Source organism: Ornithorhynchus anatinus, chromosome 1 (assembly GCF_004115215.2).
Source record: "Ornithorhynchus anatinus isolate Pmale09 chromosome 1, mOrnAna1.pri.v4, whole genome shotgun sequence".
Lineage (NCBI taxonomy): Eukaryota > Metazoa > Chordata > Mammalia > Monotremata > Ornithorhynchidae > Ornithorhynchus > Ornithorhynchus anatinus.
The window spans coordinates 37,020,815-37,046,389 of record NC_041728.1 but is presented as its reverse complement, the minus strand read 5'-3'; the positions used below and the strand labels follow the sequence as shown (position 1 = coordinate 37,046,389).

The following is a 25,575-nucleotide window of genomic DNA, read 5'->3' as shown; positions in this document are numbered from 1 at the left end:
CTAAGTAGATTAGACTGTAAACCCGTCATTGGGCAGGGATTGTCTCTATCTGTTGCCCAATTGTACATTCCAAGCGCTTAGTACAGTACTTCGTACATAGGAAGCGCTCAGTAAATACTATTGAATGAATAAGTTGGAGGGAGAACATTCATTCAGTCAATCATATTTATTGAGCACTTATTGTGTGCAGAGCACTGTACTAAGCGCTTGGGAGCAAACGATATAACAATAAACAGACACATTCCCTGCCCATAATGAGCTTAAAGTCTAGAGGATGAGTTTACATTCTAGAGGATGAGTTTACAGGTATTTAATCTCCATATTACAGTAGAGGAACTGAGGTACCGTAAAGTGAGGTGACTTGACTAAGGTCACACAGCTAGCAATTGGCAGAGCAGGGATTAGAACCCAGGTCCTCTGACTCCCAGGCCCGAGCTCTTTCCACTAGGCCATACTGCTTCTCTGAGGACTGTGGTACTTGTTAAGCACCTACTATTTACCAAGCACATACTAAGTGCTGGGGTAGCTACAAGATAATAGCAATAATAATGTTGGTATTTGTTAAGCGCTTACTATGTGCAGAGCACTCTTCTAAGCGCTGGGGGAGATACAGGGTAATCGGGTTGTCCCATGTGAGGCTCACAGTTAATCCCCATTTTATAGATGAGGGAACTGAGACACAGAGAAGTGAAGTGACTTGCCCACAGTCACACAGCTGACAAATGGCGGAGACGGGATTCAAACTCATGACCTCTGACTCCCAAGCCCAGGCTCTTTCCACTGAGCCACGCTGCTTCTCTATCAGGACAGACACTGTCCCTGTCCCACAAGGGGTTCACAGTCTACTCAAAATGGATTACAGGTGACGAATCCTCATTCTCCAGTTGAGGAAAGGGAGGCACTGAGAAGTGAAGTGACTTGTCCAAGGTCACACAGCAGGCAAGAGGCAGAGCTGGGATTAGAATCTAATCCCTCCAACTCCCAGGCCTGTACTCTATCCATTAGGTCACACTGCTTCCCAAGTCCCTCTTGGTACCATATCCGAGTCGAGTTCGGCCTCACATCATTTCTGACCCTTAAATCACTCTCTCCTGTGCACTTAAATCACTCTCTCTTCTTAAATCACTCTCTCTTAATCTCTCACTTAAATCACTCTCTCTTCTTCCCCTTGACGCTGTTTAGTGCCATTGTTCTTGTCTGTCCGTCTCCCCCGATTAGACTGTAAGCCCGTCAAACGGCAGGGACTGTCTCTTTCTGTTGCCGACTTGTTCATCCCAAGCGCTTAGTACAGTGCTCTGCACATAGTAAGCGCTCAATAAATACTATTGAATGAAATACTATTGAATGAATCCTGTGTTTATAAATCCCTCATACTTCTTTGTTTTTTAATCTGTGCTTTTATTTCCCCTAAATTCACCTCCAGGCAATTGCCTCTGTCGAACATCATCAGGCATTGTGCCTAGTGGATTCTGCCGAAGCTCTTTGACATTTAGGATGTCATTCTTGCTGCAGTCTCATCCATACCCGGAGCACATCTGGGAATTGAGCAAGGGAATGACTTTTCACGCTCCGTGGCATCTTTGGAGCTCCCAGGGGTGGTTGATTCTTGGCTGACTCAAGCATGTGGATGGGGGACCTTATTTGTGTAGGATGGCTCACTACAGCTTATGCTCGACGCAAGAGGGCCAATCCATGGATACTCATGTTATACACCCACCCTCACAATCGTTTATGTGTTTGTAAAATGAGAATTAGCGGTGGGTTCAGGACGGCTTGCTGAAAACTAGCCCCTAGTAGAATTACTGTGCTTAAGAAGGGCAGTGGACGATGGTGGGGTGAGGCTGAAATTTCAAGTAGGAAAGCTGAAATCCATCCATCCATCCATCCATCCATCCATCCATCCATCCATCCATCCATCCATCCCATTAAGACTGTGAGCCCTATGTGTGACAGGGACTGGGTTCAAGGCAATTATCTTGTATCTACTCCAGATCTTAGTACAGTGCTTGAAATGTAGTAAGCCACTTGCCTGCTGTGTTACCTTGAGCAAGGCACTTAGCTTCTCTGGGCCTCAGTTAACTCATCTGTAAAATGGGGAGTGAGACTGTGAGCCCCACATGGGACAGGGACTGTGTCCAACTGATTTGCTTGTATTCACCCCAGCTTAGTGCAGTGCTTGGCACACAGTAAGCACTTAACAAATACTAGAAGTATTATTATTACTAAGTCCTTAACAGGTATCACAATTATTATTATCATCATCATCCTTATTATTATCATTATTCATCCATTTTATTTTCTGAGAGTATTCTTTAAGCACTTACTATGTTCCAGGCTCTGTACTAATTGCTGGGGTAGTTACAAGTTAGACACAATCCCTGTCCCATATGGGGATCACTGTCTTAATCCCCATTTTACAATAAGGGAACGGAGGCACAGCAAAGTCAAGCAATTTGTCCAAGGTCACACGGTAGACAAATGGCTGAGCCATCTATCCATTCATCCATCCACCCACATCCATCCATCCATCCATGCACACATGCATTTATTAATTCATTCATTCGCTCATTCAGTCATATTTATTGAGCGCTTTATGTGTGCAAAGCACTGTACTAAGCACTTGGAATAGTACAATACAGCAACAAACACACCCATTCCCTGCCCATAACAAGCTCACAGCCTAGAGGGGGAGAATCCATCCATCCATCCACACCCATCCTTCCATCCATTGAAAAAACTCCTATTAAGTTATTCTTGTGGGGTCTACAGAGGTGGACAGTGGGAGAGTTACAATAACATAGAAGGCCTAGCTCCTGTTCGTAATCTCTTGGAGAGACAAGTCAGATCTCTAAACTGAATGAAACAAATGGGCAGCCTTGGTGCATGAGTAAATTAGACTGTAAGCTCACCTCTAGACTGCAAGCTCATTCTGAGCAGGGAACGAGTCTGCTAATTCTGTTGCATTGTACGTCTCCAAATGCTTAGAGAACGGTGCTCTGCTCATAGTAAATGCTCAATAAGTACCACTGATCGATTAAGCTGTAAACTCGTTATGGTCAGGGAACATGTCCGCTAATTCTTTTGTACTCTCTCAAGTGCTTAGTACAGCCCATAGTAAGCGCTCAGTAAATACTAGTGATTGATTGATTACCGAAGCCCCAAAGTCTTGGGGCCACCTCCCTATAAGCCTAACTGGGTCAGACCTCCCTGCCCTTTGAGGTTTCGACAATGTTCTCCCGAGGTGCACTTCCGAAAAGTCGACAAGGAGCCATGGGAGTGAGGCGTAATGGTCCTAGGCTACCTTGGCCCTCGTTGGATCTCTGTTCTAGGAGAAGCAAGGTCTTCCTAGGGTGGCGACCAGGGGCAGGAAGTGGCGGAGAACCACACTGTCACTTCCTCTTTCACCACTCTCTGGACAACGTGGAACTTTAACTCACAGCCCCATTTTTTGGTTTTTTTTAGTGATATTTAATGGCTTACTATGTGCCAGGCACTTTACCTCACAGCCCCCTTATTTTAGTGGCATTTGTTAAATGTTTATTATGTGCCAGGCACTGTTCTAAGAGCTGGGGTAGATAGAAGCTAATCAGGTTGGACACCGTCTCTGTCCCATATAGGGCTCCTAGTCTTAATCTTAGTCTTAATGAGAAACAGCATGGCTCAGTGGAAAGAGCACGGGCTTGGGAGTCGGGGTCATGGGTTCTAATCCTGGTTCCGCCACTTATCAGCTGTGTGACTTTGGGCAAGTCACTTCACTTCTCTGTGCCTCAGTTACCTCGTCTGTAAAACGGTGATGAAGACTGTGAGCCCCATGTGGAACAACCTGATTACTTTGCATCTACCCCAGCGCTTAGAACAGTGCTTGGCACATACTCATCCTATCCCAACTGGATTACTGCATCAGCATCCTTTCTTATCTCCCACCCTCCTGTCTCTCCCCACTTCAGTCTGTACTTCACTCTGCTGCCCGGATTATCTTTCTACAGAAACATCCTCAAAAATCTCCACTGGTTGCTTATCAACCTCCATATCAAGCAAAAACTCCTCACTATTGGCTTCAAAGGTTTCCATCACCTTCCTCCCTCCTACCTCACTTCCCTTCTCTCCTTCTATACCCCACCCTGTACACTCCGCTCCTCTGCCACTGCTAACCTTCTCACTGGACCTCGTTCTCACCTGTCCCCCCCATCAACCCCTGGCCCTCGTCCTACCTCTGGTCTAGAACACCCTGCCTCCTCATATCTGCCAAACAATCACACTTCCCCCCTTCAAAGCCCTACTTAAGACTCACTTCCTCAAAGAGGCCTTCCCAGACTAAGCCCTACTTTTCTTCAGCTCCTCCTCCCCTCCCCATTGCCCCGACTTGCTCCCTTTGTTCTAGCCCCACCCCCACAGCACTTGTGTATATATGTACATCTCTATAATTCAATTTATTTATGTTAATGCCTGTTTACTTGTTTTGATGTGTACATATCCATAATTCTATTTATTTATATTGATGCTACTGATGCCTGTTTACTTGTTCTGATGTCTGTCTCCCCCGGTCTAGACTGTAGGCCTGTCGTAAGCAGGGATTGTCTCTTATTGCTGAATTATACTTTCCAAGCACTTAGTATAGTCCTCTGCATACAGTAAGGGCTCAAGCAGTGTGGTTCAGTGGAAAGAGCATGGACTTGTGAGTCAGAGGTCATGGGTTCAGCCGCTTGTCAGCTGTGTGACTTTGGGCAAGTCACTTAACTTCTCTGTGCCTCAGTTACCTCATCTGTAAAATGGGGATTAAGACTGTGAGCTCCACGTGGGACAACCTGATCACCTTGTATCCTCTCCAGCCCTTAGATCAGTGCTTTGCACATAGTAAGCGCTTAACAAATGCCATCATCATCATCATCAATACATATGATTGAATGAATGAATGAAGCACTTAACAAATATCATAATAATAATTATTATTCTTAATAATCATCATCCCCATTTTATAGATGAGGTAACTGAGTCCCAGAGAAGTGAAGTGACACCTCCAAGGTCAAACAGCAGACACTAGGCAGAGCAGGGATTAGAACCCATGTCCTTTTGACTCCCAGGCCTGGGCTATCTCCACGAGGCTATACCGCTTCTTGGGTAGGCAAGCACAAAGAGGGCTCCACGGTCAGTCCTGCTAAACTCCCTCTTTCCTCTGCAGGCCCGAGGTTCCACAGGCGGGAGAAGAAGGAATGACCCAGCTTCTCAAGAAGACCACGACAAACCTTATGTCTGCGACAGTAAGTACAGGGGTCATGGCCCACCGTCTCGCCCTCCTCTATTCCCCCCGTTTTATCCCAGAACTCCCTTGGCTGTTAGTCTGGCCTGATTAGACTTCCTCATCGCCTCAGATCTAGCGAGTCTCCTGCTTCCTCCTGGCTTTTGCTCGGCTGCTGCCTCCACCATCTCCGTTCCCATCCGTGCATGAGGTGAAGGCTTGAAGGAAAAACATTTTCCTCAGCAGGCTCCTCGCTGTGTTGGACTCTGGGGTCGCTCATCTCTTCAGTGGGCTGTCCCTCACGACTTGTCTCTCTTTCGCTTCGCCTCTTTCTCTTGCTTCCCCCAAGATTCACCATCTCTCTCTGTTTCACACAGTTGCAAACAAAAACGTGACTCAAAACCCCCTTGACAAAAGTAATTTGCTCTCGTTGAATCGGTCCCTCTGTTTCCCACTGATTCTCTCTCCCTTTCCATTCTCCCCGACAGAGCATAAGGACTGACCCCTTTCAGAGACAGGATTTTAGATCGGCCTTGATTCTGCCTTTCTGTCTGTCTCACTTCAGTGAGGCCTTTTTTTATTCTTTTCACGAGCGATTGACTCTCCCAGTCAGACTCCAGAGGCCAGTAAGAGCAGTAGGCTAGTTGAGTAGAAGGAGAGGGCCAGAGGGATATTTCTGAAGAGTTGAAAAGCCACAGTCTCTTGAAGAGGCACTATCGGAGGAAGAGAGAGTAATCTCATTCTGCCCACAGTTCCTCTGAGTCCTTCCCTTCCTCTCCAAATAAAAAATGGCCACCCCTTAGCCTCTGGTTGAGCTCCTTATCATGTCATGGCTAGTGATTAGGGCTGCCTCTTCGTAGTATCCTCAGCCTCTGGCATCTCTCCCCGCTTCCAACCGATACCACATACCTCTGACCCCATGACCTTTTGGCTACCAGAGGTGTGCTCTATCCACTACGTACAGTTTTTATCATCAGCATCATTGCCAGAGGTAGAAGATGGTATGGCAAGAGGGCACAGGACCACTTACTTTGACACTTTAAGGCCAATAATAGTAATAATTATGGTATTAAGTGCTTACTGTGTGCAGACCACTGTTCTAAGCGCTGGAGTAGATACAGGGTAATCAGATTGTCCCACATGGGGCTCACATTTTTTAATCCCCATTTTTACAGATGAGGTAACTGAAGCACAGAGAAGTTAAGTGACTTGCCCAAGGTCACACAGCAGACAAGTGGAGGAACCCATGACTCCCAAGCCCGGGTTCTTTCCACTAAGCCACCCTGCTTTTAATCTTCCAGTCTTGGGCCTGGGCAATTGAGCCACCACATCTTCTTCCTTTGTCCACTCTGCCCAAGGAACACCCACTCCTTCGAGCTTTGTTCTGTTGTTTGAGAGCCATGAATTGCTAAGTCTTCCAAGCTGGAGTTTGGTCACATCCATTTCCCCCTCCTGCCTTTCGCCCTTAATGTTTTTTTTTTTTTATAATATTTGTTAAGCATTTACTATGTGACAGGAGTAGATACAAATAAGCCAGGTTGGACAAAGTCCCCGTCCCATATGAGACTCACAGTCTTAATCCCCATTTTATAGATGTGGTAAAAGAGGCACTGAGAAGCTAAGTGACATTCTTTTTTATGGTGTTGGTTAAGCACTTAGAATGTGCCGGGCACTCTGTTTAGTGCTGAGATAGATACAAGCTAATCTGGTTGGACGTAGTCCCTGTCCCACATGGGGCTCAGGGTCTTAATCCCCATTTTACAGAGAAGGGAACGGAGACTCAGAGAAGTGAAGTGACACAGCAGGTAAGTGGCAGGGGCAGGATCAGAACCCAAGTCCTCTGACTCCTGGGACTGGGCTTAATCCACTTGGCCATGCTTTTGAGTCAAATGGAAGCCATGGGACAGCTCCATGCCACCACTGGAGTTACTCTCCCTCTGCCCTTCAACACCACTGGTGGACTAAATTCTAACCTAAATTCTCTGAGGTTTTCCAAAAAAATCAATCCATCAATCAGTAGCATTCACTGAGCATTTACTGTATACAGACCACTGTATTGGGTGTGTGGGAATTTTTATCATTATTATTATTATCATAATGGTTATTAATGCATTTGTTAAGTGCTTATCATTGTCGAGTTCTGGAGTAGATACATGGGGCTCAGCCTCAGAAGAGGGGAAAACAAGCATTTTATTCCTATTTTACAGTTGAGGAAAATGGTTCAGAGAAGCTAAGTGGCTCGCCCAAGTTCACGCAGCCAGGATTGAGCCTTGGCTCAGCTTGACTGAGCCAGGATTAGCGGTGTGGCCTAATGGAAAGAGCGAGGGCCTGGGAATCGGAGGACTTGGGTTCTAATCCTGGCTCATCCACACTTGACTGCTGTGTGATCTTGGGCAAATTGTTTCACTTCTCTGAGCCCCTATTCCCTCATCTGTAAAACAGGGATTAAGACTGAGCCCCATGTGGGACATGGACTATGCCTAACCCGATAAGCTAGAAGCAGTGTGGCCTAGTAGATAGAGCAGGGGACTAGGAATCAAAGGACTTGAGTTCTAATCCCAGCTCTGCCACTTGCCTGCTCTGTGACCTTGGGTGAGTCCCTTAAATTCTCTGTGCCTCAGTCAACTCATCTGTAAAATGGGGATTAAGATTGTGAGCCCCATATGGTATGTGGATTGTGTCCAACCTGATTATCTTATATCTAGCCCAGCATTTAGAACAGTGCCTGTCACATCGCTTAACAAATGCCTTTAAAAAAAAAATGTTTCTCTGACTACTAGGCCCATGCTCTTCCCACTGGACATGCTGCTCCTCAAGTACAATAAAATAAAGTAGGGATAGGGGGATGTCATCCCTGCCTACAAGGAGTTTACAGTCTACAGGGGAAGGCAAGCATTAAAAGAAATTTATTGAATGGAGAAATAGAGTATAAGGATAGATACACATATGCTGTGGGGTCGGGATGAGGATCAAAGTGCTTTAGGGGTATGCTGATAAATGAGTGGTTAAATAGAGGGAAGAGTGGATAGGGGAAAAAGGATTTGGTCAGGGAAGACCTCTTAGAGGAGATGTCATTTTAGAAGGGGTTTGAAGGTGGGGAGACTAGAGGACTTTTGGATATAATAATAATAATAATAATGATATTTGTTAAGCGTTTACGATCTGTCACCAAGACCTAACTGTCTCACCTTTACAACATCGCCAAGATCTGCCCTTTCCTCTCCATCCAAACCACTACCATGTTAGTACAATCACTCATCCTATCCCCACTGGATTACTGCATCAGCATCCTTTCTGATTTCCTAACCTCTTGTCTCTCCCCACTTCAGTCTACACTTCACTCTGCTGCCCAGATTACCTTTCTACAGAAACGTTCTGGGCACGTCACCCCCCTCCTCAAAAATCTCCAGTGGTTGCCTATCAACCTCCATGTCAAGCAAAACCTCCTCACTGTTGGCTTCAAAGCTCACCATTCCCTTGCCTCTTCTTACCTCACCTCCCTTTTCTCCTCCATCCCAGCTCGCACACTCCGCTCCTCTGATACTAACCTTCCAACTGTACCTCGTTCTCGCTGGTCCCTCTGTTGACCCTTGGCCCACGTCCTACCTCTGGCCTGAAATGCCCTCCCTCCTCACATCCCCCAGACAATCACACTTCCCCCCTTCAAAGCCCTACTGAAGGCTCCCCTCCTCCAGGAGGCCTTCCCATGATGAGCTCCCCTTTTCCTCTGCTCCCCTTCCCCTCCCCATGGCCCCGACTCGCTTCCTTGGCTCTAGCCCCCCACAGGACTTGTGTATATATGTATGTGTTTATAATTTTATTTATTTATACTAAATGATGTGCATATAATCTATAACTCTATTTATTTATATTGATGCCTGTTTACTTGTTTTGATGCCTGTCTCCCCGCTTCTAGACTGTGAGCCCGTCGTGGGCAGGAATTGTCTCTATTTGTTGCAGAATTGTACTTTGCAAGCGCTTAGTCCAGTGCTCTGCATACAGTAAGTGCTCAATAAATACAATTAAATGAATGAATTAATGTTCTAATCACTGGTGTAGATACAAGGTAATCAGGTTGTCCTATGTGGGGTTCACAGTCTCAATCCCCTTTTTTCAGATGAGGTAACTGAGGCCCAGAGAAGTGAAATGACTTGCCCAGGAAAATCCAGCAGACAAGTGGTGGAGTCGAGATTACAATCCATGACCTCTGACTCCCAAGTCCATACTTTTTCAAGTAGGCCACACTATGAAGCAGGGATGAATTCCAGGCCTGAGGGAGGATGTGGGGAAGGGTTGGCGGTGGGATAGACAGATGGAGGCACTCTTCTTTTTTATGGTATTTTGTTAAGTGCTTACTATGTGCCAGACACTGTACTAAGTGCTGGGATAAATTCAAGCTGCTCAGGTTGGACCCAGTCCATGTCCCACATGAGGATCACAGTCTTCATCCCCATTTTGCAGATGAGGGAACTAAGTCAAAGAGAAGTGAAGTGGCTTGCCCAGGATCATTCAGAAGACAAGTGGAGGAGCAGGATTAGAACCCAGGTCCTTCTGACTCCCAGGCTCAGGCTGTTTCCACTAGGCCCCACTATTTCTTTAACCCTCTATCCACCTTCCTCCAGTTTCCGGTACCTGAATCTCTGGGAAATGGTGATGTGATGAAGCAGTGTGGCTTAGTGGAAAGAGCACGGGCTTGGGAGTCAGAAGTTATGGGTTTTAATCCCAGCTCTGCCACTTGTCTCCTGCGTAACCTTGGGCAAGTCACTTGACTTATCTGTGCCTCAGTTACCTCATCTGTAAAATGGGGAGTAAAAGCATGAGCCCCACCTAGAACAACCTGATTACCCTCTATCTCCCACAGTGCTATAACAGTGCTTGGCACATAGTAAGCGCTTAACAAATACCATTATTAATATTATGTCTCTTGTCCTTCTTCCCCTCTTTGAGGGTCTTTCTTCTCCTCGATGCCCCTGAATCACTCCCCTTCTCCTCGTCCATTTTGAAATTTTGTTGAGGGTCTCACTGTCCCCTCCTCTTCCCTGCCTCACTCTCACCTCCATCTCTTCCTCCTCTGTCTTCCCTATTCCGTTGTGTGAAAACAGATCCACACTCAGATTTCCAGCTGCTAGGAAATCTCAGCCATTGTCTTCTGTGCCAAGTCCTTTCCCTTTCCTGCCCTGAGGTGAGTGGAATTGCTTTGGGAAAACATTGGTTCAGACCTCGGGCTCTTGATAAATCTTCTGGCCACTAGTGATTAATAGACATTCTTTTTAAGCTCATTATGGGCAGGGAACGTGACTGCTAATTCTGTTGGACTGTATTCTCCCAAGCGCTTAGAACAGTGCTCTGCACAAAGGAAGCAATCGATAAATACCATTGATTGATTTATCTAGTGCCCTTCAGGTTGGAGGTCTTTTTGGTGGGAAATGACTTCTGCAGAAGTCATGTGGACAATCCCCCTGCACTAGCCAAGAAATGCTTTGAAAAATCCCTAATGTACCGTTAGTAGAGAAGTGTCTTGTCTCTGCCTTGAATGTCTCCAGAGGATGGTGTCTCCATAGCTGCCCCATTTTAGTGTTCCAGCTGCACTTTGCATTAGCATTTTCTTCTAGTATTAATTTACATTTGTCTCCTGCCGGCTCTTCCATCTCCCCAGGAAGTCAGGATGCATTTTTTTTTTTGGAAATGGTATTTGTTAAGTTCTTACTATGTGTCAGCCACTAAAATAAGTGCTAGGCAGATAAAAGCTACAAGGTAATCGGGTGTTTGTTTTTTTTTATGGTGTTTGTTAAGCACTTACTATGTGCCAGGCACTGTAGTAAGTGCTTGGGTAGATACAAGCGAATCAGGTTTTTTTTCTGGAATATGTAAAACTCTTACTATGTGCCAGGCACTGTACTAAGCCCTGAGGTAGATAATAACGATAATTAAGGTACTTGTTAAGTGCTTACTTTGTGCCAAGCACTGTTCTAAATGCTGGAGTAGATACAACAAGGTAATCAGGTGGGGCTCACAATCTTAATACCCATTTTACAGATGAGGCAGCTGAGACCTAGAAAAGTGAAGTGACTTCCCCAAAGTCACACAGCTGACAAGTGACAGAGTCGGGCTGGACACAGTCCATGTCCCACATGGGGCTGACAGTAATAATCCCCATTTTTCAGGTGAGGGAACTGAGGCACAGAGAAGTAAAGTGACTTGCCCAAGATCACACAACAGACAAGTGGAGGAACAGATATTAGAACTCAGATCCTTTGCACTCCCAGCCTCGTCCTGGACCACAGGATCAGACAGACTACTCTGCCTCTCCTCCTGGGTTCTTTTTTTCTGCTCTTTTGTCCCATTAGTGTCTCTCATCCGAACGCCCCTCCATCTCTGCACCCAAGTACTGTGCTCAGATCTGAAGCTACATCTGAGGATAAAGTGGGTCTCATTCATTTCTTTGTTGGCCTTAATGCACCATACCTGTTTTTAACAAAATTCTGTTTGGGAGAGAATATTTGTTTTGCTGATTTTGCTGATTTTTGTGACACCCCTATGACTCTACACTGTATAACCTGATCATTCAGTCAATCATATTTATTGAGTGCTTACTGTGTGCAGGGCACTGTAGAGTGCTTGTGAAGTACAATTCAGCAAAGAATAACAAACAAATGATCCTTTTGCATAGTCGATAGAGCACGGGCCTGGAATCAGAAGGTTATGGGTTCTAATTCTGGGTCCCTTATTTGTCTGCTTTATGACCTTGGGTGTGTCACTTCACTTCTCTGAGCCTCTGTTACCTCATCTGTAAAATGGGGATTGAGAGTGTGAGCCCCACGAAGGACAAGGGACTATGTCCAACTTGATTCACTTGTATCTACCCCAGCGCTTAGAACAGTGCCTGGCACATACTAAATGCTTAACAAATACTACTATTATTATTATAATTCTGGGTACGATCAATGCCAACCCAGGTACTTACAATATTTTCATTACTGTTCTTTCTGTCATCCTTCACTTTACGTTTCCGCCTTACTGAATCACCATAAAAGGTAGCAATATTACAGAACCTCAAAGACAAGATGGAATAGAGAACAATTTACCAAGGTTTTATAGCAGTTTCATCCTACCCTCCCCCATAGTTGCAATCCCTGCCCCCTTCCCATTGTCTGCTGGTTGGATTTGCATAATTTTCCACTCCATCTTTCACTCATTAATGAGAAAAAAAAAATCAAGTTCTCCTGGATCCAGAAGGGACTTTTCCTGTAGCCCCTCTCAACGCTTCTCCTGGGCCGATGCGGAAGCCTTAATTATCATTTTGTCCTTGCTTAATTTGGTTTAACCAGCCCTGTTGTTTATTCCCCATTCCATTTCTCATTCCTTATTTTCCCCCTGAGAGAGTCAAAGGGAACTGCTTCAATTAATTCTGTTACTTACCTCAGGTGGGAAAGACCTTGTGGCTACTGCCTTCCTTTTAATCAATCAGTGATATTTCTTGAGTGCTTATTGTATGCAGAGCACTATCCTAAGAGCTTGGGAGAGTACAATACAAATCAATGGTATTTATTGAGCACTTACTGTGTGCAGAACACTGTACTAAGCTCTTGGGAGAGTACAATGCAAATCAGTGGTATTTTTGATAGCTTTCTTTGTGCAGGAAACGTCATGCCATAGTGGATAGAGTATGGGCCTGGGAGTCATAAGGACCTGGGTTCTAATACTACTCTGCTACTTGTCAGTTGTTTGATCTTGAGTAAGTCACTTCACTTCTCTGTGCCTCAGATACCTCATCTGGAAAATGGAGTTTGAGACTGAGGACCCCATGTGGGACAGAGACTGTCCAAACTGATTTGCTTGTATCCACCCCAGCCTTTAGTACAGTGCCTGTCATATTGTAAGTACTTAGCAAATACCACTATTATCATTATTATTACTAAGTGCTTGGGAGAGCACAGTAAAACAGTTGGTAAACTTATTCCCTGCTGTTATGGACGTCTCTGTAATAATAATAATAATGTTGGTATTTGTTAAGCGCTTACTATGTGCTGAGCACTGTTCTAAGCGCTGGGGTAGACATAGGGGAATCAGGTTGTCCCACGTGGGGCTCACAGTCTTAATCCCCATTTTACAGATGAGGGAACTGAGGCACAGAGAAGTTAAGTGACTTGCCCACAGTCACACAGCTGACAAGTGGCAGAGCTGGGATTCGAACTCATGAGCCCTGACTCCAAAGCCCATGCTCTTTCCACTGAGCCACGCTGCTCTGTGCCTTCATCGATCGGGTCAGGTTTACTGTACTGTATTAAATGCTTCTGCTAAGACAAGCAGAAGAATGGACTCAGTTCCTGACCCTTTTAGAGGCTTAAGCAGGAGAAGGGGGTGGTCGACAGTGTGGAAGGCAGCTGAGAGGTTGAGGAGGATTAGGATGGAGTAGAGGCCATTGGATTTGGCAAGAAGGAGATCAACTGGTGATCTTTGAAAGGGCAGTTTCTGTGGAGTGAAGGGGACAGAAGCCAGATTGGAGGGGGTCAAGGAGAGAATTGCAGGAAAGGAATCGAGACAGTGGGTGTAGACAACTCTCTCAAGGAGTTTGGAGAGGTATGGTAGGAGGGAGATGGGAGAAAACTGAAGGGAGTTGTGGGATCAAAGGAGGGCTTTTTTTAGGATAGAGGAGACATGAGCATGTTTGCAAGCAGTGGGGAAGAAGCCATTGGAGAGAGAATGGTTGAAGATGGCAATCAGGGAGGGAAGAAGGGAAGAGGCAAGTACATTCGTAAAGTTGTGAAAGGAATGGGGTCAGGGCACATGTGAAGGGGGTGGATTTTGAGAGAAGGCAGGAGATCTCCTCTTGAGATACTGCTGGGAAGAATGGGAGGGTATCAAAGAGAAACCCCGTATCAAACAGAAACTCTTTACCATCGGTTTTAAAGCACTCCATCACCTCTCTCCCTCCTACCTCGCCTCTTTACTCTCCTATTTCCATTTCCCCTGTTTATTTTGTACATCGCCTTGATTCTATTTAGTTGCCATTGTTGTTACGAGATGTTCTTCCCCTCGACTCTATTTATTGCCATTGTTCTTGTCTGTCCATCTCCCCCGATTAGACTGTAAGCCCGTCAAACGGCAGGGACTGTCTCTATCTGTTGCCGACTTGTTCATCCCAAGCACTTAGTACAGTGCTCTGCACATAGTAAGCGCTCAATAAATACTATTCAATGAATGAATGAATGAATCCTACTTCAACCCAGACCACACTCTTCACTCCTCTGATGCTAACGTTCTCACTGTGCCTCGACCTTGTCTACCTCCTGCCAACCTCTCACCCACATCCTGCTGCTGACCTGGAACACCTTCCCTCCTCATATCTGACAGACGATGACTCTCTCCACCTTCAAAGCCTTAATGAAGGCACCTCTCCTTCAAGAGGCCTTCCCTGACTTAAGCCTCCTTTCCTCTTCTCCCACTCTCTTCTGCATCACCCTGATTTGCCTCCTTTATTCACTCCTCCCTCATCTCCACAGCACTTATGTACATAACTGTAATTTATTTATTTATATTAATATTAATGTCTTCCTCCTCTAGACTGTAAGCTCCTGGTGAGCCCGTCGTTTAGACTGTCAGCCCGTTGTTGGGCAGAGATTGTCTCTATCTGTTGCCAAATTGTACATTCCAAGCCCTTAGCACAGTGCTCTGCACACAGTAAGCGCTCAATAAATGCGATTGATTGAATGAACAAATGGTGGGCAGGAACGCGTCTACTGATTCTGTTATTTTGCCCTCTCCCAAGCACTAAATACAGTGGTCTGCACACAGTAAACGCTCAACATATATGATTGTTGATTCATTGAATCCACTAGCTTCACCGTCGACTGTTATTCCTTAGAGTGCCCCAGATTCAGCAGGTTGGTCAAGTCTATTTTTCAGATGGGAAGGTGGAGCCAGAAAGAGTAGAAATGGCTCTCTATTCATACCTGGGGTCCCTGGGTCCCCATTAATTCCATTCCTGTCTAATAATAATGACAATTGTGGTTTTTGTTATGCGCTTACTATGTGGCGAGGACACAGCTCTAAGTGCTGGGTTAGATACACTGCAATCAGATTGAACACAGTCCCTGTCCAAGAGAGAGGGAAGCAGCGATTTCAACCCCATTGTCCAGATAAAGAAACTGAAGCACAAAAAAGTTAAATGACTTACCCAAGCTCCTACAGCTGGGTAGTGCAGAGCCAGGATTCGAATCCAGGCCTCCTACGGACAGACCTGTGCTCTTCCCAGCAGAAGACGCTTCTTCCGCCTCTTTACACATCTTACCCTTCCTCTCATCGCAAGTTCTTTTGTGATGCTGGGCCCCACTCCCCCTCCTTCCTCTGTGGTGACTTTCTGAAAGAAAAGTTTCAGAAAACTTTTCAGAAAAGAAAAGCTGGGGGAGATGATGGCGGCGGTGGTGGTAATGATGATCACGGTGGCAGTGGTAGTGTTCTTGAAGGGTTGGGGGAAAGATGGAGGAGGAGGTAAACATCACACCTGTAGCCCTTTTGGTAGGACTGATCCAACCTAGCAGCATAGCGTAGTGGATAAAGTGGGAGTCAAAAGGTCATGGGTTCTAATCCTGACTGCGCCACTTGTCTGCTGTGTGACCTTGGGCAAGTCGCTTCACTTCTCTGGCTCTCTGTTACCTCATCTATATAATGGGTATGAAACCATAAGCCCCACATGGAACACAGGGACTGTGTCCAACTCGATTCGCTTGTATCCACCCCAGTTCAGAGCTTGGCACAAAGTAAGAGCTGAACAAATACCATCATTAACTAGCTGTCCCTTTTCGTAATAATAATGTTGGTATTTGTTAAGCGCTTACTATGTGCAGAGCACTGTTCTAAGCGCTGGGGTAGGTACAGGGTAATCAGCTTGTCCCTCGAGAGACTCACAGTTGATCCCCATTTTACAGATGAGGGAACTGAGGCACAGAGAAGTGAAGTGACTTGCCCACAGTCACACAGCTGACAAGTGGCAGAGCCGGGATTCGAACCCATGAACTCTGACTCCCAAACCCGGGCTCTTTCCACTGAGCCACACTGCTTCTCTATCCCGTACCCTCCCCAGTTGGTGACATAGGTTCCGACCTAATAGATCTCTGGTGTTTCTTTGTCTTTGGAGTTGACTTAATCCAATTCACGCCAAGGAGCTGATCGCAATTGGAAGACCTGGTGTTGCTACAATTTGCCCAGCTAAAATCCTACATCCCACTGGGCTCCAATGAAGTCAGTCATAAGCCCCTTTAAGCTGGAGGTCCTGGAGCAGGAATCTGCTAATTTTGACATTTCCCTAATCAGTCAATTAATCAGCGGTATATTCTGAGGACTACTGTGTGCGGAGCACTGTACTAAGCACTTGGGAGAGGACAATCCATTAGAAAAGCAGGATGGCCTGGCGGAAAAAGCTTTGGCCTGGGAGTCAGAGGACTTGGGTCCTAATGCTGGTTCCGCCACATGTCTGCTGGGTGACCTTGTGCAAGTCACTTCACCTCTCTGGGCCTCACCTCGGTTGCCTCATCTTCAATCAATCAGTCAATCGTAATCCCTCCTATTAAGACTGAGCTCCACGAGGGACAGGGACTATTTCCCACCTGATTAATTTACACCTCAGCACTTAGAATGATGCCTAACACACAGTAAGTACCATAAAGTACCATAAAGAAGAAGAGTTAGGAGACACAGCCCCTGCCCATCCCAGCAGAGGAACAGAGAAGCAGCATGGCATGGTGGATAGATGACAGGGCTGGGAGTCAGAAGTTTATAGGTCCTAATCCTGGCTCTGCCACTCATCTGCTGTGTGACCTTGGACAAGTCACTTTACTTCTCTGTGTCCCAGTTCCTTCATCTGTAAAAGAGGATTAAAACTGTGAGCCCTATGTGGGATGGGGACTGTGTCCAACCCAATTAGCTTGTATCTCCCCCAGTGCTTAGAGCAGTGCTTGATATATAGCAATCACTTAAAAAATACCACAATTATTATTATTATTATAGGAATGCTCTGGGACAAGTGATTCTTGTTTTTTCTGATGTGGAAGGAAAAATCCACTCCCAACTCCTTCAGGAGTAGAAAATGATGGTAGATGAAGATCACCATTGGGCTTGCAAGTTAGTCTGACCACATGCTTCCATCCATCAATCAATCACTGGTATTTACTGAGCACTCACTGTGTGCAGAGCACTGTACTAAGTGCTTCGAGGAGTACAATTTAACGGAGGTGGTAGACAAATTCCCTGCCCACAGAGAGCTTACAGTCTAGAGGGGGAGAAAGACATTAATACAAACAAATTTTCCTGACTCACTGAATGATATAAATGTTTTTTCTGAGGGGCTCAAAGCTGAAGAACCATGTCCCACCTGGGGCTTGCAGATTTCATCCCCATTTTACGGATGCAGGAACTGAGGCTCAGGGAAGTGAAGTGACTTGCCCAAGTTCACCCAGCAGACAAGTAGCAGACCCGGGATCAGAACACAGGCCAGGGCTCTACCCACTAGGCCACTCTGCTTCTCACCTTGACTCTTCAGGGCCTCGGGAAGCAGCGCTGGACTTGCTGGCAAAGGGCAAGCTTCAGCCAACCTCCCCGCCAGGAGCAGAGGCCTTGGATTAACAAGCAATCAACCTTGGCTTAGGGGCTTCTAGACAGGAAGTTGGTTGGAACGTGGGTGGAACTGAGGCTACAAGAGAGAGGGGAGATCTGTCGGGATTGAAATTATGAGCCCCAGGTGGGAAAAGGACCCGATTAACTTGTATCTACCCTAGAACAGTTCTTAGCACATAGTAACGGTAACAAGTACCATTATTATTATTATTATTATTACCATGAGCAGCAGGGTGGACGAGAGGCTTACGTGGTTATTTCTGCCTGAATCCGATGCAGCGAAGGAAAATCAGCCCATCTCTTTCCTGAAAATTCTTGTGTTGCCCCACCCCAACATCAGAGCAGACTTACGAGCCATCAAAGGCACCTGAGGACGACTCCTGGTAGCCTCTGGTCCTAGAATCTTCGATTCAGAGTGGCAAAGGCTCAAAGCAACAGCTTCTTTTTTATTATGGTATTTGTTAAAAGCTTACTATGTGCCAGGCACTGTTCTAAACTCTGGGGTAGACACAAGCTCATCAGGTTGGACACAGACCCTGTACCGTGTGGTGATCGCAGTCTTAACCCTCTAGACTGTAAGCTTGTTGTGGGCAGGGAGCATGTCCGCTAAATTCTCTCGTACTCTCCCTAGAGCGTGATACATTGCTCGGTAAATACCACTATTAATTAGTCTCCATTTTACAGATGAGGGGACTGAGGCCCAGGGAAGTGAAGTGACTTGCCCGAGTTCATACAGCAGACAAGCAGTGGAGCTGGAATTGGAACCCAGGTCTTTCTGACTCCCAGGCCCGGGTGCAAGCTACTAGGCCAAGCTGCTTCCCTGGACTCCGGTGTTTGTCACTGGTTCCCTGAAGGGAAGCCACATTGGATATCTAATTTTAGCCATTGCTCCTCTCCCCTGGACCTCCGTACAGTTGAAGATAGGGCCTGGGCTGTCTTTGAAAGAAGATTTGTTATTGTTCCTTGGAGATGGTCTCCCGTTTGTTTTTCCTCTGTTGCTGTGAAGATGGGAACCTTAACTATACTCTTTAAACATTTATGTTTATAGCCCAGATTTTTAAGGGGGCTGGAGTCAGGCGGACACAATCGAGAAGAAGCATGGCCTAGTGGATAGAACATGAGCTTGGGAGTCAGAAGGACCTACGTTCTAATCCCGGCTCTGCAACTTGTCTGTTGTGTGACCTTAGGCAAGTCACTTCACTTCTCTGTGCCTCAGTTCCTTTATCTGTAAAATAGGGATTAAGACTCTGAGCCCTGTGTGGGACAGGGACTGTATCCAACCCAATTATCTTGTATCTACCCCAGCTCTTAGAACGGTGCCTGGCATATAGTCAGTGCTTAACAAATACCACAATTATTATTATTACAATCCAAAGCAAAGTGACCCACTCAGAGGGTGAGAGAGCAAGGAACCCATTTAGCCTAAGAAAGTTTTGTCCATTTTGGAAATCAATCGATTGACCAATCAATGGTCTTTATTGAGTGCCTGCTATTGCAGAGCACTGTACTAAACAATTGGGAGTATTCATTATGACAGAATGTAAAGGCATTCTCTGCCCACAGTGAGCTTACAGTCTAGAGGAAGAGACACCATTAATATAAATAAATAAATTATGGCTATGCATGTAAGTGCTTGGGCCTAAGGGAGAATGGCTCGTACTCCATCCTAATCCTCCTCAAACTCTCAGCTGCTTTTGACAGTCGACTATCCCCTTCTCCTCAACACAATATCCAACCTTGGCTTCACAGACTCTGTCCTCTCCTGGTTCTCCTCTTGTCTCTCCTCCCGTTCATTCTCGGTCTCCTTTGCGGGCTCCTCCTACCCCTCCCATCTCCTAACTGTAGGGCCTCCTCAAGGGTCCATTCTTGGTCCCTTTCTCTTCTCCATTTAGACTCACTCCCTTGGTGAACTCATTTGCTCCCACGGCTTCAACGATAATCTCTATGCCGATGACACCCAAATCTACATCTCCTCTCCTGGTCTCTCTCCCTCCCTCCAGGCTCTTATCTCCTCCTGCCTTCAGGATTTCTCCACCTGGTTGTCTGCCCACCACCTAAAACTCAATATGTCCAAGACTGATCTCCTTATCTTCCCTTCCGAACCCTGTCCTCTCCCTGACTTCCCTGTCACTGTGGACGGCACTACCATCCTTCCCGTCTCACAAACCTGCAACCTTAGTGTCCTCCTTGACTCTGCTCTCTCATTCACTCCACACATTCAATCCGTCACCATAACCATAACGTCTCACCTTCACAACATCGCCAAGATTCTCCCTTTCCTCTCCATCCAAACTGTTACCTTGCTGGTACAAGCTCTCATAATGTCCCGACTGGATTATTGCATCAGCCTCTTCTCTGATCTCCCATCCTCCTGTCTCTCCCCTCTTCAGTCTATACTTCACTCCGCTGCCTGGATTATCTTTCTACAGAAACACTCTGGGCATGTCACTTCCCTCCTCAAAAACCTCCAGTGAGTGCCTGTCAACCTTCACATGAAGCAAAAACTCCTCACTCTTGGCTTCAAAGATCTCCATCAGCTTGCCCCCTCCTACTTCACCTCCCTTCTCTCCTTCTACAGCCCAACTGGTACATTCCACTGCTCTGCCGTTAACCTCCTCACTGTCCCTTGTTAGCGCCTGTCCCACCGTCGACCCCGGCCCACATCCTATCACTCACCTGAAATGCCAAACCTGCACCAAACTAACTCTCTTCCCCTCTTCAAAGCCCTACTGAGAGCTCCCCTCCTCCAGGAGGCCTTCCCTGACTGAGCCCTCCCTTTCCCTCTCCCCCTCCTCTCCTCACCATTCCCCCTACTCCCGCCCTCTCCTCTACCCCCTTCCCCTCCCCACAGCACTTGTGTAAATTTGTATATATTATTTATTACTCTATTTTATTAATGATGTGTATGTATCTGTGATTCTATTTATCTTGATGGTATTGTTGCCTATTGTTTTGTTTTGCTGTCTGCCCCCCGCTTTTAGACTGTGAGCCCGTTGTTGGGCAGGGATTATCTCTATCTGTTGCCGAATTGTACATTCCAAGAGCTTAGTACAGTGCTCTGCACACAATAAGTGCTCAATAAATGCAATTGAATGAATGAATGAATAAAGGGAGCAAATCAGGGTGATACAGAAGGGAGTGGGAGAAGAGGAAATGAGGGCTTAGTCAGGAAAGCCTCTTGGAGGAAATGGGCCTTCCATAAGGCATCAAAGGTAGGGAGAGTGATTGTTGGCTGTGAAGAGGGAGGGTGTTCCAGGCCAGAGGCAGGATGTGGGTGAGAGTTTTGTGGTGAGATAGATGAGATTGAGGTAAAGTGAGAAGGTTGGCCTGAGAGGAGGAGAGGAGTGTGGTCTGGGATGTAGTAGGAGAGTAGCGAGGTGAGGTAGGAGGGGGAGAGGTGATTGAGTGGTTTAAAGCCAACGTGAGTTTTTGTTCGATGCAAAGGTGGATGGACAACCACTGGAGCATTTCGAGGAGTGGGGCGACGTGGACTGAACAGTTTATTGAGCACTTACTATGTGCACAGCAATATACTAAGCGATTGGGAGAGTACAATATAAGAGTTTGTAGACATGTTCTCTGCTCTCAATGAGCTTAAAATCTAGAAGGGAGACAGACATGAATATAAATTAATGAATTATGGATATGTGCGTAAGTGGTGTCGGACTGCGGGAGGAATGAATAAAGGGCAAATCAGGGCAAAGCAGGGCAAAGCAGAAGGGAGTAGGAGAAGAGGAAATGAGGGCTTAGTTGGGGAAGGCCCCTTGGAGGAGATGTACCTTCAGTAATGCATTGAAGGTGGGAAGAGTGAATGTCTGTCATATGTGAAGAGGAAGGGCATTCCAGGCCAGAGGCAAGATGGGTTACCTTCATTCATTCATTTGATCATATTTATAGAGCATTTATTGGGTGCAGAGCCCTGTACTAAACACTTGGGAAAGTACGATACATCAATAAACAAAAACATTCCCTGCCCTCAGTGAACTTACAGTCTAGAGGGGAGACCGGTGAATCTACTTCGCCCTTGGGGGCCAGATCGTATTCTCTATCATCTCAGCGAGCTCCGTGGCCTTTCCCAGAGGAGCGGTCCCCTCCATAGTCACAGGGCAAGCTTGATTTGCTCCATTGACCCAGGTCTGCAGGCAGAGAGGGCAGAATTAGCCCCATTCCGTGGATGAGAAAACTGAGGCCCAGAAGGAGGGAGAAATAACCTGTGCTTGATTTGTGCTGAAATTGGGCCCCTGTTTCTATCTCCACACCAAACTCAAACTCTCTTGGCTGGAAGGGTCCAATGGAGCTGAGGGAATCAATTGATCAGTCGTATTTAATGAGCACTTGATGTGTGCAGAGCTCTACATAAAGACTTGGGAGAGTCCAATATTTCCTGCCCACAAGGAGCATATAATCTAGAGGGCGATGCGGACATAAATATATAAAAAAAATTACGGATAAGAACGTAAATATTTGTGGGTTGAGGGAGGGTGAAGAAAGGGAGCAAATCCAAGTGCAAGGGCGATGCAGAAGAGAGTGGGAGCAGAGTAAATGAGGACTTAGGCAGGGAAGTCCTCTTGCAGGAGATGTGTCCTCAATAAGGCTTTGAAGATGGAGAGAGTAATTGTCTGGCGGATATGGGGAATGGGGGAAGAAGAAGGAAAGGACGTGAGGAGGGGAGAGGAAGGTGGCAGAATAGGAAATGGAAGCTCTTCTACTTTTGGAAAATGCCCTCGGTCCCAGACAGGGTTTTCTTTTCTTTTTTTATGGCACTTGTTAAACACTTTGTGCCAAGCACTACATTAAGCACTGGGATTGATATAGGTAAATCAAGTTGGACACAGTCCCTCTCCCACACAGGACTCACAGTCTTAATCCCCATTTTACCGATGAGTATACTGAGGCATAGAGAAGTTCACCCAACAGGTCACCCAACAGACAAGTGGTGTATCTGGGATTAGAACCCAGGTCCTTCTGACTCCCAGGCCCAGGCTCTATCCACTGGACGCACTGCTTCTCATTTTGGCGTAAGACCCAGTACCTCTAAGGTGAATATTCATTCTTTCATTCATTCATATTTACTGAGTGCTTACTGTGTGCAAAGCACTGTCCTAAGTGCTGGGGAGAGTACAAAATAATAGGAATAATAATAAAATAATAAGGCTAATAATATTTGCTAAATAATCATTATTAATAATAATTGTGTCATTTGTTAATCTCTTACTATATGCAAGGCACTGTACTGAGCGCTGAGGTGGAAACAAGCTAATCAGGTTGGACGCAGTCCATGTCCCAAGTGGGGTTCACAGTCTTAAGCTCCATTTTGCAGATGAGGGAACTGGGACACAAAGAAATTAAGTGGCTTACCCTAGGTCACAACACAGATAAGTGGTGGAGCTGGGATTAGAACCCAGCTCCTTCTGACTCCCAGGCCCCTGCTCTATCCACTAGGCCACACTACTTCTAAATGGCCTATTATGTCCCAAAGCCTGTACAAGGCCCTGGGATAGATACAGTACAGTCAGATCAGAGACAGTTCCTGTCCAGCCTGGGTCTCACAGTATAAGGAAGAGGAAGAGTGGGGATTTCATCCCCATTTTACAGAGGAGGTTACTAAGGCCTGGAGAAGTGAAGTGACTTGCCCAAGGTCACCCAGCAGGCAAGTGGAGAAGCTGGAATTAGAACCCAGGTTCTTCTGGCTCCTATGCCATAATAATGTTGGTATTTGTTAAGCGCTTACTACGTGCAAGCACTGTTCTAAGCGCTGGGGGAGAGACAGGGGAATGAGGTTGTCCCACGTGAGGCTCACAGTTAATCCCCATTTTCCAGATGAGGTAAGTTAAGTGACTTGCCCAAAGTCACACAACTGGCAAATGGCAGAGCTTGGATTAGAACCCATGACCTTCGACTCCCAAGCCTGGGCTCTTTCCACTGAGCCACGCTGCTTCTCTAAAACCATGCCTTTTCCCCAAACATGGAGTAACATCCTCACAATGGGCTTCAGTTATCTCATCTGTAAAGTGGAGGTGAAGACTGTGAGCCCCAAGTGGGACCTGGACTGTGTCCAACTTGATTAGCTTGTATCTACCCCATTGCCTTGTACAGTGCCTGGCACAGAGTAAGTGCTTAACAAATGCCAGAAAAACAAAACAAAAATAGAACAGAAAATGTCAGAGCTCCCACATAGGTCCTGGGGCTATGCCCAGAGGAACCAGGTGACCAGGTTAAGTCCTGGTAGTCCTTTATTCAGGCGGCTTCTCCACTGTTTCCGGGACAGAACTAGGAATGAACCCAGTACTCCAGATTCTTCAACTTAGGCTTAGTGCCCTCTAGACTGTAAGCTAGTTGTGGGCAGGGAAGGTGTCTGTTCTACTGTCCTATTGTACTCTCCCAAGTACTTCATACACTGCTTTGCACAAGGTAAGCGCTCCATAAATACGATTGATTGGTTGACTGGGCCATCATCCTTAAATGAATAATAATAATAACTGTGGTATTGGTTAAGTGCTTACTATGTGACTGTCACTGGATTGAGAGCTGCGGTAGATACAAGTCGATCAGGTTGGACGCAGTCCCTTTGCCACACAGGGCTCAAAGTCTTCATCCCCATTTTCCAGATGAGGGAACTGATGCACAGAGAAGTGAAGCAACTTGCCCAAGGTCACCCAGCAGACAAGCAGCAGAGCTGGGATTAGAATCCAGATCTTTCAGATTCCCAGGCCCCGGGCTCTATCCGCCAGGCCACATAGCTCCTGCTCTTCCCTGCGAAACATCTGTTTCAGCTCCCGCATCGAGGACTCCAAGATGTTGAAATCCTGAATGCTGTCAGTGTGCCAAAGTCATTAAGTTATCTGTGGGGAAGCAGAATTTTTCCTCCCTGGGATTCTGGGAACCTGTCGGATCTATCGGCCAGAGTTCCGGCCTCCAACCGTTGTGGGCAGGGATTGTCTCTCTTTATTGCTGCATTGTACTTTCCAAGCGCTTAGTATGGTGCTCTGCACACAGTTAGCACACAATAAAAATAATTGAATGAATGAACCGGGAGGACCAGCCCCACAGCACTTAAATACAAATCTGTAATTTTATTTATTAATAGTAATGTCTGTCACCTCCTCTAGATTGTAAGCTCTTTGTGGGCAAGGAATGTGATTGTTTTTTATTGCAGTATCCTCTCCCAAGCACTCAATTCAGTGCTCTGCCCCCAGTAAGCACTCAGTATATAGGATTGAATGAATGACCGGATGAGGCACATGGTGGAAGTGTTTCCGGGGTGGATGAGGACTGCTGGATTTCCGAGTGTGCTGCCTGGTGTTGAGCATCCGGTGTGGTGTGAGGAGGGGGATGCAGTGGGGGAGGGAGATCCCTCCAGCAGGGAAGTAGAAAGAGGAAAAGCAGAAATGATCCTCATCCTTTCTTCTCTTCTTCTCCAATTTGGCATTATACCAGTGGCCGCAATAACCCAATATAATAATAATAATAACAATGATATTAATTCAGTCAGGCATAAATTGAGCACTTCCTGTGTACAAAGCACCATACTAAGCACTTGGGAGAGTACAGTACAAGAATAAACAAGCACATTCCCTCCCCACAATGAGCTTACAGTCTAGATAATAGTAATAATGGTATTTCTTAAGTGCTTACTATGTACCAGGTACTATACTAAATGCTGGGGGAGATACAAGCTAATCAGGTTGGATACAGTCCCTGTCCCACATAGGAATCAGAGTCTTCAT

At 46.2% G+C, this 25,575-nt stretch overlaps 1 protein-coding gene across 3 annotated transcripts in view; it reads left to right on the top strand.

Annotated features, from left to right (window-relative positions):
* Positions 1-25,575, top strand: part of DPF3 (double PHD fingers 3) — a 305,729-nt gene that overhangs the window by 178,180 nt on the left and 101,974 nt on the right. For all 3 annotated transcript variants that reach the window (XR_003762040.2, XR_003762038.2, XM_029072157.2), the window contains exon 6: positions 5,180-5,258. Coding sequence is in view for 1 of the 3 variants with exons in the window: in XM_029072157.2 (XP_028927990.1) it covers positions 5,180-5,258 (79 nt within the window). In the remaining 2 variants the exon portion in view is untranslated. The remainder of the gene's footprint in view (positions 1-5,179; positions 5,259-25,575) is intronic.